Source organism: Ranitomeya variabilis, chromosome 5 (genome assembly GCF_051348905.1).
Source record: "Ranitomeya variabilis isolate aRanVar5 chromosome 5, aRanVar5.hap1, whole genome shotgun sequence".
In the NCBI taxonomy this organism is placed as follows: domain Eukaryota; kingdom Metazoa; phylum Chordata; class Amphibia; order Anura; family Dendrobatidae; genus Ranitomeya; species Ranitomeya variabilis.
In genome coordinates, this window is record NC_135236.1 from 292,805,791 (window position 1) to 292,819,112 (window position 13,322).

General features: G+C 40.4%; 1 protein-coding gene across 2 annotated transcripts in view; it reads left to right on the forward strand.

Annotated features, from left to right (window-relative positions):
* The window catches only part of PLXNA4 (plexin A4), a 1,056,784-nt gene that overhangs the window by 805,205 nt on the left and 238,257 nt on the right, over window positions 1–13,322 (forward strand). For both annotated transcript variants that reach the window (XM_077264448.1, XM_077264449.1), the window contains one exon: window positions 7,860–7,974. In XM_077264448.1, coding sequence (XP_077120563.1) covers window positions 7,860–7,974 — 115 coding nt within the window. The remainder of the gene's footprint in view (window positions 1–7,859; window positions 7,975–13,322) is intronic.

Genomic DNA, 13,322 nt, shown 5'->3' on the forward strand with positions numbered 1-13,322 from the left:
CTAAATGTATTCTTAGTAAATCTACTATATATTGGAATAGGATCTTGGAGATGGGAACATCCCTTTAACTAATGGCTTATACAGTTGGAACGAATCCTACCTCCAGGACCCTCACTTATTAGAAAACTCGGGATGCAGTGATATTTCTCATTTTTCAGATGTCACCCCTTTTATTTGTGTCCAGGCACCTCTTCATTGTCCGGTTATAGAGTGTAACAACCCGAGAATTGGTATTTGTGTAACTGTCCATTCATGACATATTCTGTGAATATATTACAAATGTTACTGTCTCATTATATATTTTTTTTAACTTTTTTTCCTCTGTATTCTTGTTTTTATTTGTGGGTAATTTCCTCTTTCATGTTAGTAACATTTGCACAAATGGAAGAGAAAACACATTGAGTTTACGCCCTGGTACTAGTATTTCTGAAACAACATTCAAATTTTCTTTAGTATTTTGTGAAGGGGAAAATTGAAAATGGCAAAATAGTCTTTTGTATACTAAAAAAAAACATTTTCACAATAATGTTGAACATACATAAAAACTACTGCAAAGAAAACTTTGTCATTGTAAACCGGAACTTTTTGTTTTCTAACTTTGGTGTAGAATTACAGTATTAGCATTACTGATCAAATTATTTGTAATAGTGGCAAATTACTAAATGCACACTTGATTCATGTCTTCAAACATGGCTTGCTTTGTATCTTCCCCTTTATATATTTTTGTGTGTACAAAAATGCTATCAAATGTAAAAAAATGTGAAAAAATAAAGAATCATATAAATGGTTTTGAAGGAGTATTCTCAAGTTGGGAATTATCCTCTGTCCAATGGATAGGGGATAACTACCCAACCACTGGAACCCCACCGATCCCGACAAGTGGGGCTCTAAAGAGACCTGTATTACAGGAGAGGTGGTTGATCATGCACACTGCTGAACCATTCATTATTACTTGCAGGTGCAGACATACCATTGGTGCAAACTGTGCAGCTATATAGGGGCCTAAGAAGTAATGGGGCGCACTTCTACCTTCAATGCAGGTGGAGTTGTGAATGCAATGAGCTATATGGACTGCAAATGGCCCATAATTTCTTCATGCACAGTAGCCATCTTCAGTCTTTGTCCACTCCTGATTAATGGTACCACTGCTGGAGTTAGCTAAATGTTGTGTTTAGCTGGTCTTCAGAGCTCCCATAAGAATTATCCAGTGGGCAGGATATAGTTTCCAAACTTGAGGATACCCCTTTAGTTGTATGAATATATGGAATAATGGTACAAGGTGTTATTCCAGGCATCTTCCTAATTCAGACAGAAAAATTTTCAAGCAGCGTTTCTGTTTGGCTATGAATGGAGAAATGGTGCACAGTGTATACAATTTTGTTATCTGTTGTACTTGATTCAAGAATAAAACTACTAACTAAACACAAGTAATATATGCAAAGGTGTAGCTAGGGGTTTGGTTCAGGGGTGGGGGTGGTGGCAAAACTTCTGAGTGGACCCCTAACCAGGTAACCCTAATAATTACAACTATGGTGGCCAACCACAATAGTGGATGTAGGAGAATCTCAGAAGATGACTGAGCTGTCATGAAAAAAAAAATCTCTATACAGTGAACAATACTGATATTACCACTGTATGGTGACTATATAGTGGTAGATAGCAGTGCTGTAGAACATGTAAGAGATTACAGGGCAGGTATTGATACAACACATCTCAGTGTAGCGGGTGACATGTCTTCTCGCCCGCTGCTCCGAGACGTCAGACTCTGACAAATAATGATGTTGGAGGAAGCGTGAGCTGATGCTCCCTCTTTGATTATTGCTTTCAACTGTATCAGCAACCAGGATGTCGATACGGTTGAACGTGCAATGACAAGCGAGGGGGCTCACAGTCCCCATAGTGGCGCACGCTGATACAGTTAAAAGTGACATACATCCGGCTTGGCCCCTCAGAGCACGGGGCTCAGGGCAACCACACCCTCTGCCCCAGTAGCTACGCTACTGGATATATGTACACTCAGCCATATACAATACTTATTAGTTTGTTGTTGGATGAGCTAACTATTACACTTTAGGAGCTCATGTGAGCTGTTAGAGAATGCAATGTTTCAGACTATGAACTTAGTCGTTAATTGATCCTTAGAATAAGTCACCAATGTGCAAGCAAACATGTGTGAGCCCCATATCCTTTACCCAAGTTGGATTAAGGTAGCTGTGGACCCTCTACCTGACCTAAGAACCACATACATGTACAGTATATGACGTTATTGCTACTCAGAGATCTGTGAGCTGCAGCAGAGCTTCAGTACCAGACACTGTAATATGAATGAGAATCCTATTATATCAGAATCTGCAGTAAAAGGGCCACAACACCCTTTTGTTAAGTTGGAATGAGGGTCAGTCACTCAACAGTCACAGAAAATTAATAATAATAATAATTATAATTAATTTTATTTATATAGCGCCAACATATTCCGCAGCGCTTTACAACTTATAGAGGGGACTTATACAGACAACAGACATTACAGCATAACAGAAATCACAGTTCAAAACAGATACCAGGAGGAATGAGGGCCCTGCTGCTCGCAAGCTTACAATCTATGAGGAAAAGGGGAGACACAAGAGGTGGATGGTAACAATTGCTTTAGTTATTTGGACCAGCCATAGTGTAAGGCTCGGGTGTTCATGTAAAGCTGCATGAACCAGTTAACTGCCTAAGTATGTAACAGTACAGACACAGAGGCTATTAACTGCATAAAGTGTATGAGAACATGATGGAGGAACGTGATTATGTTGTTGTTTTTTATTAATAGGCCACACAGGGATAATTAGGTTAATGCGTTGAGGCGGTAGGCCAATCTGAACAAATGAGTTTTTAGTGCACGCTTAAAACTGTGGGGATTGGGGATTAATTGTATTAACCTAGGTAGTGCATTCCAAAGAATCGGCGCCGCACGTGTAAAGTCTTGGAGACGGGAGTGGGAGGTTCTGATTATTGAGGATGCTAACCTGAGGTCATTAGCAGAGCGGAGGGCACGGGTAGGTTGGTAGACTGAGACCAGAGAGGAGATGTAGGGTGGTGCTGAGCCATGGAGTGCTTTGTGGATGAGGGTAGTAGTTTTGTACTGGATTCTGGATTGGATGGGTAGCCAGTGTAATGACTGGCACAAGGTAGAGGCATCGGTGTAACGGTTGGCGAGGAATATGATCCTGGCAGCAGCATTCAGGACAGATTGGAGCGGGGAGAGTCTGGTAAAAGGTAGGCCAATTAGTAGAGAGTTACAATAGTCCAGACGAGAATGAATAAGTGAGACAGTAAGAGTTTTTGCAGAGTCGAAAGTAAGAAAAGGGCGAATTCTGGAAATGTTTTTGAGATGCAGATAAGAAGAGCGAGCCAGTGATCGGATGTGGGGGGTGAATGAAAGCTCGGAATCAAGGATGACTCCAAGGCAGCGGGCATGTTGCTTTGGAGTAATGGTGGAACCGCACACAGAGATGGCAATGTCGGGCAAAGGTAGGTTTGTAGAGGGAGAGAACACGAGGAGTTCAGTTTTTGACAGGTTCAGTTTCAGATAGAGGGAGGACATGATGTTAGAGACAGCTGTAAGACAATCACTGGTGTTTTCTAAAAAGGTCGGCGTGATAACAGGAGAAGAGGTATATAATTGGGTGTCGTCAGCATAGAGATGGTACTGGAAACCAAATCTACTGATTGTTTGTCCAATAGGGGCAGTATACAAAGAGAAGAGGAGGGGGCCTAGGACTGATCCTTGAGGAACCCCAACAGTAAGGGGAAGGTGAGAGGAGGAGGAACCAGCAAAACAAACAGTGAAGGATCGGCCAGAGAGATAGGAGGAGAACCAAGAGAGAACGGTGTCCTTGAGGCCGATGGAGCGGAGCATAGTGAGGAGGAGCTGATGATCCACAGTGTCGAATGCTGCGGAGAGATCCAAGAGAATTAGCATGGAATAGTGACCATTAGATTTAGCTGTTAGTAGGTCATTAGAGACTTTAGTGAGGGCAGTTTCAGTAGAGTGTAAAGAGCGGAAACCAGATTGAAGAGGGTCGAGAAGAGAATTATCTGAGAGATAGCGGGTAAGACGGGAGTGGACCAGGCGTTCCAGGAGTTTAGAGATGAAGGGAAGATTAGAGACAGGTCTATAATTAGCGGCACAATTTTGATCGAGGGAGGGCTTTTTAAGTAGTGGATGTATGATGGCATGCTTAAATGAGGAGGGAAAAATACCGGAAGTGAGGGAAAGGTTGAATATTTTTGTTAGGTGAGAGGTGACAGCCGGGGAAAGGGACTGGAGGAGATGCGACGGAATGGGGTCGCTGGTGCAAGTGGTCGGGCGAGAAGATGCAAGGAGCCTGCTTACTTCTTCTTCTGTAACTGGTTCAAAGTCAGAGAGTGAACTAGATGCAGTGGGGGAGGGAGGACAGTGCTTGGTATGAAGAGATTGGGAAATGATTTCCTGTCGAATGTGGTCAATTTTTTCTTTGAAGTAATTGGCCAGATCATCAGCGTGGAGATCTGTGGTTGGGGCCTGCTCTCTTGGGTTGAGTAGGGACCGGAAAGTGTCAAAGAGACGTTTAGGGTTATTGGACAGCGAGGTGATGAGGGTGTTGAAATAGGTTTGTTTGGAGAGGTGAAGGGAAGAGTTGTATGTTTTTAACATGAACTTATAATGAATGAAATCTTCGGGCAGATTAGATTTTCTCCACAGACGTTCGGCGCACCTGGAGCACCGCTGCAGGAAACGTGTTTGCAGCGTGTGCCACGGTTGTCGCCGTCTGTGCCGAGTTGTTCTATGTATAGGAGGTGCAGCTTCTTCCAGGGCACTTTGCAGGGTTTCATTGTAATGCTTCAGAGCAGAATCAGGACAAGAGATGGAGGAGATTGGGGCCAATGAAGACTGCAAGTTCTTCATAAGTTTCTGGGTGTTAATGGCCTGTATGTTTCTATAAGTGTGGAAAGTGGGGATGACCTGAGCGGGATGGCAGTTCTTGATAGAGAATGAAAGAAGGTTGTGGTCAGAGAGCGGGAGAGGGGAGTTTGTGAAATCATCCAGTGAGCAAAGCCGGGAGAAGACCAAATCAAGGGAGTTTCCATCATCATGTGTTGGAGAGTTAGTATGCTGCGAGAGGCCGAAAGAGGAGGTTAGAGATAAAAGGTGAGAAGCAGATGGGGAGAGGGGAGAAGCAATTGGGATATTGAAATCACCCATGATGAGGGTGGGGGTGTCATAAGAGAGAAAGTGTGGAAGCCAGGTGGCAAAATGATCCAGGAACTGGTGAGAGGGGCCGGGAGGACGATACACCACCGCCACTCGCAATACACCACCGCCACTCGCAGAAAATAAGGGTAGGTGCCCACAGTCAGTAATTGGCAGCACTTTGGACACAGCACATGTCCACTGCGTCCAAAGCGCCCGCCGGCTTTTGCACACAGGTGATTCCACATGAGTTCATTGAACCGTGTGGAATAACCAAATCAATACATTGCACAGGTGACATTTATCTTGCTGAGACTCGCGTCTTCATAAGATAAATTGACATGCTGTGGTCTGGTAATCCACTGGTGTCTGTGCATGCGTAGTGGGCATGAAATCCCATCCACTATGCTGTAACATCTGCACGCCGCGGGTTGGATGCTGTGCATGTGCACAGCATCCAACCCGCAGCATTTCCTGACCGTGTGCACATACCTTTAATGCTAAAACCTGTTAATCCACTTTTAATGTTTCTTATTCAAAATGTGGCTGGAAAACCTTGCTAATGAAGTAGCATGAGATAGGATTTTTTTTTAAGTTTGTACACCCAGGACAACTGCTAAGGCGGCCAAGATGTTATCACGAGGTATTTGAAATCCAAGCTGTTATGGTCTTTAAACAGATTGTTATACAATTCATCATTAATGGACTGTAGAAAAGCCAGGTAGGACAGGGTTAAATCCTAGCTCTGCAGGGTCTGATTAGAGGCACCTGCCTAGACCTTTACTAAAACCAGGAAATGGGTTCACATAGTGTGCTGTGGGAACCGGGCAGTGTGGATTCTGATGGGAGCTGTGGAGTGTGGTTTGTTGCTGACCAAATTAAGCTAGGTGAAGAGCCAGGATTGCCACATGGGTGAGAGACCGTGGTCTGTGTATGGGAGGGAGAAAAAGACCTCTAGTGTTGGCAGAAGCTGAGAGCAAGAGGACTTTGATCTAAACGGGAGAACCTCCTGGTGCTCAAACTGTTTATTATCCTGTCAAACCTTTGTGCCTGGAAGAAGCAGTTTTGTTTTGTAACTACCGGAGTCTTAGGAAGCAATAAAACTTCAGCTGTTTGGACGAGACCGCGCTACCTGTGTGATCGCTAATGACTACCAGAGAGAGTGAAGCCCTACAGGATAGATAGAATAAAAAAATCTATTTTCTATCGAAGCATTGCAAGATAGGTGTCCTGACATTGTGTGGAACTGCGCACGTGCATTGTGTGCTTTCTATGTTTGCCCTACTGGGAATCAGCACAAGAGCCAACCTATACATATGAAACTGGTGCTGACGACATGCTTGTGGGGAAGCAAGAAGCCGACAAAAAGATCACGTGTTGGATATACAGCATATGATTTTCAGCTTGCAGTAGTGAAGAATAGGGTCACATAACAGGAACCCATATCAGTGGATCTGTAAAGGTATTATAATGGGAGTAAATTATAAACTTACGTCCTGGAAGAAAACTCTTTCACTAACAAATGTTTACCAACCTATTAAAAAGTGCTTGAATGTCCACCCCATTTATTTGTACCATAATACTGGAGATATTAGGAATAGGTGGCACTAGCAAATAATCTCTCATCAGCTAATACCATACAAGCCTTGTATGTTACACACCCCAATGGCCGTGATTATCTGCTTCGTATCTTAGTGAGTATTTGTGTTTTTCTCTGGCAGTGGTTAGCAATGCCAGACATAACTCTACGCTCTCAGTAATACATTCCCTACAAACAGCTCCATGCCCCTGCTTCCATATACTCTGACAGAAATAAAGATTTAAGAAAAAAGATTAAATATTCATGGCCGACTATGTAACGACTTGACACAATATGATACAGTATGCATTTTTTATTTGATTTATCAGAGTGAGTGCTTGTTATCAATTTGAATATCATGTATTCCATCGCATGTACATCAATTAGAAGCGTTTTAGCAAGGAGGCATCCACCTCCTCCTACTGACTCAGAATAGCTGCTATACTTTCATGTATTTTATATTAAATTGCTATAATACCCTATATGCTTAGTGAAGCTGCAAGCAATAACCAAAAAAAAAATCGTTTGGAGATGTTTCGCGAGGCAGCATGGTGGCTCAGTGGTTAGCACTGCAGCCTTGCAGCGCTGGGGTCCTGGGTTCAAATCCCACCAAGGACAACATCTGCAAGGAGTTTCTACATTCTCCCTTTTTTGTTTGGGTTTTCTTTGGGTACTCCAGTTTCCTCCCACATTTCCAAGACATACTGATAGGGAATGTAGATTGTGAGCCCCATCGGGGACAGCGATGATAATGTATGCAAACTGTAAAGCGCTGCGGAATATGTTAGCGCTATATAAAAATAAAGATTATTATTATTAATTCTATATTTCATGGACAACTGTTCTCAATCTAAATAGATAGACTATGCTCTTTCATATGTTAAATATGTATATAAAATATGTATATAAAATTTGTAAATGTCTATTCTATGTAAATGTCTGGACAAATGCAAATGGACTTGTATGAGTTTTGCTTGCTCTATGGCCATCTAAGCAATAGTGCGTGTGGATTAGTTGTATTTTTAAGTATTTATATTGAATTTTATATATACTTCATACCCTCAGGTGCCTATCTTGTGTGCAAAGTCCATATGAGTGCCATTGGTGTAAATATCGACATGTGTGTACCCATGATCCACAGACATGTTCCTTTCAGGAAGGAAAAGTCAAGATGCCCAAGGTAATCATTCTGTGTTTCATGTCCTAACATTTTGTTTCAGAAATATAAAAATATCTAATCTATACTATAAAATTGATGTTGTTAATATACTGACCGTTTAAGAACCAATCTATTTTTTAAATCTGACCAGTGTCATTTTAGGAAGTGATAACTCTGAAACACTTCAAAGTATCACAGTGATTCTAAGATTGTTTTTTCATGACGTGCTGTAGGACATCATATTCGTAAAGTTTGGTCGATATTATTTGCTTTTAATTATGAAAATATCAAAAATTTGGCAAAAAAAATAGAAAATATCACAATTTTCAAACTTTGAATTTTGATGCCCTTAAACCAGACAGTTATACCACACAACATAGTTGATAAATAACAAATACCACTTGTCTAATTTACATCTGCATAATTTTTTATAGTTTTTATTTTGTTAGGAAGTTAGAAGGGTTCAAAGTTGATGAGCAATTTCTCATTTTGCCAACAAATTTTGCAAAACCATTTTTTGAGGGACTACATCATATCTGAAGTGACTTTGGAGGGCCTATATGACAGAAAATACCCCAAAGTGACACCATTCTAAAAACTGCACCCCTCAAAATCCTCAAAACCACATTCAAGAAGTTTTGTTAACCCTTCAGGTGCTTCACAGGAGCTAAAGCAATGTGAACAGAAAAAAATGAACATTTTATTTTGTCTCACAAAATGTTACATTAGCTCCAAATTTTGCATTTGCAGAAAAAAAGAGAAAATGCACCATTCATTTTGCTATGGAATTTCTCTGGAGTACATCGATACCCCATATGTGGTGTAAAACTACTGTTTGGGCACAAGGCATGGCTCGGAAGGGAAGGAGCACCATTTGACTTTTGGAATGCAAAATTGGCTGGAATTGGAAGCGGATGCCATGTCATGTTTGGAGAGACCCTGATGTGCCTAAACAGTGAAAAACCCCTTTTGGAAGCTAGACAGCTCAAAGAATTTATTATCTAGATGTGGTGAGCACCTTGAACCACCAGGTGTTTCACAGAATTTTATAAAGTTGAGCCAAGAAAATAAAAATTCGTATTTTTACCACAAAAATTTAGCTTTAGGTCCAAAGTTTGCATTTTTAAAGGGTTAAAAAGAGAAAATGTATCATATCATTTGTGTGCAATTTCTCCTGAATACATGGATACCCCGTGTGTGGTGGAAAGCTACCGTTTAGGCGCACGGCAGGTCTCAGAATGCAAAGTTAGCTGGAATAAGTAGCTGACACTATGTCACATGTGGAGAACCCCTGATGGAAACAACCCAAAATGCCCCATTTTGAAACTACACCCCTCAAAGATTTTATACAGGGGTATAGTGGGGATTTTGAACCTATTGTTACTACACACAATGTGATAACATTTGAACGTCACATAGAAATATCAATTTTTTTTCACTAAAATGTTGTTTTAGTCCCAATTTTTTCACTTTTTCAAGAGGTAACATAAAAAAGGACCACTCACTTTGTTATCCACTTTCATCTGAGCATGGAGATTTTCCACATGCGGTCAAATTCCACTGTTTGAACAGACGGCAGGGTTCTGAATAGATGGAGTGCTATTTGAATTGTGCAACACAAATTTGGCTGAAATAAAGTTCTTGACATCCCAAAATAGCAGAAGCTTAACAATTGGCCCCATTTTCTAAACTGTCCCCCCCTAAAGAATTAGTTTAAGGATTCAAACTGAATGTGAAAACATTTTTTTTTTCACAAAAGTGTCATTTTTAGGACACATTTTTTTTGAACACATAGTATTAAGAGGTGAGGAAATGGACCCCCAAATTTATAGAACTATTCCTCCTGTGCTCAAATATAACCCCATTAGTATAATTTGACTGAATGATTGGGCCCAAAAGGGATTTCACCCTGTGTCTTTTTAGGTCATAAATTCATATATATGTGGTATAATGTCCCCAGCAATACATTTGCCAGTAAACACAACTTCACCGTCTTGACAAAGCATACCGCTGTTATTTTATTATAGCTGGATAAATGAAAGGTTTCAAAATGGAGGAGTGTAACAATGTTGCAAAGCTAAGCATGTTCACAGGGTAAAAGAACAGCCAGGGCGGCTGCCACTCTTTCTTTTTCTTTTTTTAAAAAAACGGACTTGTAATACAACGTCTCAACAGCATCATCAATCCCTATATAAGTGACAGATGTGCCTTGCGATGCTGGCACACTACAACATGTCCCTGGCCGGCAAGATAAAAACCGCCATGTGTGCAGATCAACACATCCTATTGCAGAGTGTATAAACAGGCAGTACACCACAGTACATGTGGACAGTTTTAGCAGGTAGAACGTGTTATATAATACCCTAATAAAATAATAAGAAAGTCCATTCTTTATGGACCAAGTGCATACTATTATCATGTCTTTCGATAGTGTGAATTCTATCATTCCATAACGTTTCATTCTTAGTGTTGCAATTTCAATGTTGAGGATTGAATGGCATATAGGCAAACCCTTCCTATGTGGCCTATAAAGTTATATAGTAATACAGAGGGAATTCCCACTTGGGTCCCATTTTAGGAGCCAGAGTGGAAGCTTGCTGATAGACAATCTGGAGGGCTATGCCCCCTTCATACATCACTTGGTTTGCAATTTACTGAACTCGTTAGCAATAGCTTGTAATGCTACTCTTCCGAAGCTGTAGCGTTGTTGCAGTAAACATGCACAATATGGCTTTTATGGCTCTTTTAGGTCTTCCCTGGTGATAACAGCTGATCATCATAAGGTTTGAGGAACTTGAGTCAGAAGTTTATGTGATTGCAAGAACTATTCCTATTTCTCTAACTCACTTTTTAGCCAAATCTCTCTCTAACAGATTTCCCGTGAGTTACATAAACATATATTCTTTGCATTTTCGTATTCTCTGTTTGCTCTTCTAGTTTATCGGGATACTTTCCGATTGCAGTATAAATGTTACAGCCAGGAATAAATATGTCCAGATGATAATGTCAGCACTGTCTCAGATAAAGTGACATGTTTTTGTTAATACTTCTTATTGGCACATATGTCAATCCGCGACACATGATAAATTGGACATTGAGAATATCTTGGAGCAAGAAATGGCCTTTGTGACTGATTTGAATTGACTAGAAACATAGTGGGAGGCCAATGGTTTATCATTTAAGAGACAGGTTATATAAGAAACATGCAGCTTGTCACCACAAGAAAATGTCAGCTGAGACTCATGGTTGTAGATTTGCCTCTATTTCCTTCCCTTTTGGCACAATGGTATTTTTCTTCTCTGGCCTAGAAATTGTGAAAAAAAAAATATTTTCAGACAGACTCGTAGCTCCAGATGTCTGTTGTGAAATAATGACAATATTGCCAAGTTCTAAATGTCTATTATCTATGTGATAACAGCACTGTTGCGCTCTATGGCTGCCTAAAATGATTCTCTGAGGAAGCTATTATTGTTGTCATAAACTGCAGCACAAGAAAAGATAAGCAGGAAAAAAAACAACAACTTTCAGAACAGTTTTTTTTTTTCTTTTAATTCTCTCTTTGTGGATTTTAGTTTTGTCACCTGAACGAGTTGTCATGGTAACGTTTTTGGTTGCTATCCTTGGTCCTCAGCAGAGGTAAAATGGTCCCTGCGGTGGGGTCAGACTCACAGATTCATTATTATTATCAACTGTAAGTGGATCAAATAGGAAAGAAAACAATGGAACAAATTGGAGCCAACGTACTGCCTCTATTTTCCAGTATACAATAGTCGACATATTTATAAAGACCGAATGCTGGGAATGTCCTGCCGTAATAGTTGTATGGTTTATCGCTGGGGATTAATAGGGTTCTTTAGTTACAAAGTGCTGCTATTAGCGTAATAGTATCATTAGGATTAAATACCATACGTACTTGCTTGACGCAGAAGTGTAACAATAAAGATATTTTTGCTTGATATTTACCGTAATCAGCACAGTTTAGGAAAATAATGAATGCTTTAGTAACATATAAAGTTGGTTTATAAATACCCTTTTATATGTTATGTTTTGGGTTCAGCTCAAACATTTTGATCACAAGGGAATCTTACCAAACACAGCGTAAAGCTCACCAGAGGCCCATTGAAATCTGTAGGCATCCTTTGTGTTACAATGATTTTCATCACTTGGCATTTTTACAATAGAGAAAGCTGCACACAAGTACACACGTAAGGAGTCTTAAATAGCAGCTTAAAATGTCCTCAGAAGAAATGTAATCAGGGGTTGTTTTTTTAAAAGAACAGCCCTAAAGTCACACTCTTGGGCAATGTGTGTGATACATTGTGAAAAGAAAAAAAGGATCAGTTTCCGATTAACGATGAGCGAACCTTAAAAAAATTTGAATTAGTAAATTGGCTAAAAAAATTCCAGAAAATTAAATTTGCATTTATTTCAATGTATTGCAAATAGAATGACATGAGAGTATGATAAAATAAATAAATAATACTCCTCCATCATCTTTTCCACACAGCCCCTCGCCTAGTTGACAGTTCCAGTCCAGTCTTCAGTCTCAGCAGATCTTTGATATCCTTCATAGGTCAAGTGCTTTCTGCATCGACAAGGCTTCATGTTGTCATTACAGCATGAGACCTAGTAAAAGGGAATCTGTCAGAAGGGTTTTGCTATGCAATCTGGGGACAGCATGGGGTAGGAGCTGAGACACTGAACTCAACAATTTTTTCTTATTGGGCTGTCTGCTGTTTTTCTTTTTTGCAATTAATGTTTTATCAATAGGAGACTATCACTGCCCTGACCACAGTGAACTTAAGCCCTGGTGTAACCCACACCCCCTCATGTGATAAGCAGTTCGTTGTCAATAGATAATGGACACTGAAGTCTGTGGTGTGGGCGGGATTAGCTTTCTGAGCTCTGCTGCATGCAACACCTAAAAACTCTGTGTCACAACTTCTGCATCCAGTAAACTTAGTAATGCATTGCTGGAATAAGGGTCTCTTTTTTCCTTCATTATGCTGTTCTCAGATTTTAAAATGAGCGGGCAACCAGTGCAACCGAACCAGTAACTGGCACAGGGTACAGACATCTGAGAACTTGCCATATACAAAGATGGCTTCAGTGATCAGGATAGATTAGAGAATCAGAATGTGCAGAGGGAAAGACTCGCAGTAATTAAGGAGAGGTTGAGCAATGTTATGAGTTTTGTCCTTCTTTACAGTAACACATGGGCCAATTCCGATGAGGAGCAGGTAACATGAACAAACAAGTGACTCATGTGAGGAGTATAGGGAAAATCTAAGTCAAACATACCCTCAAGAAAGTGTGCGTGTTGCCTACAAGTTATGGTTGGACCGCACATTAAAATAGATATATGATAT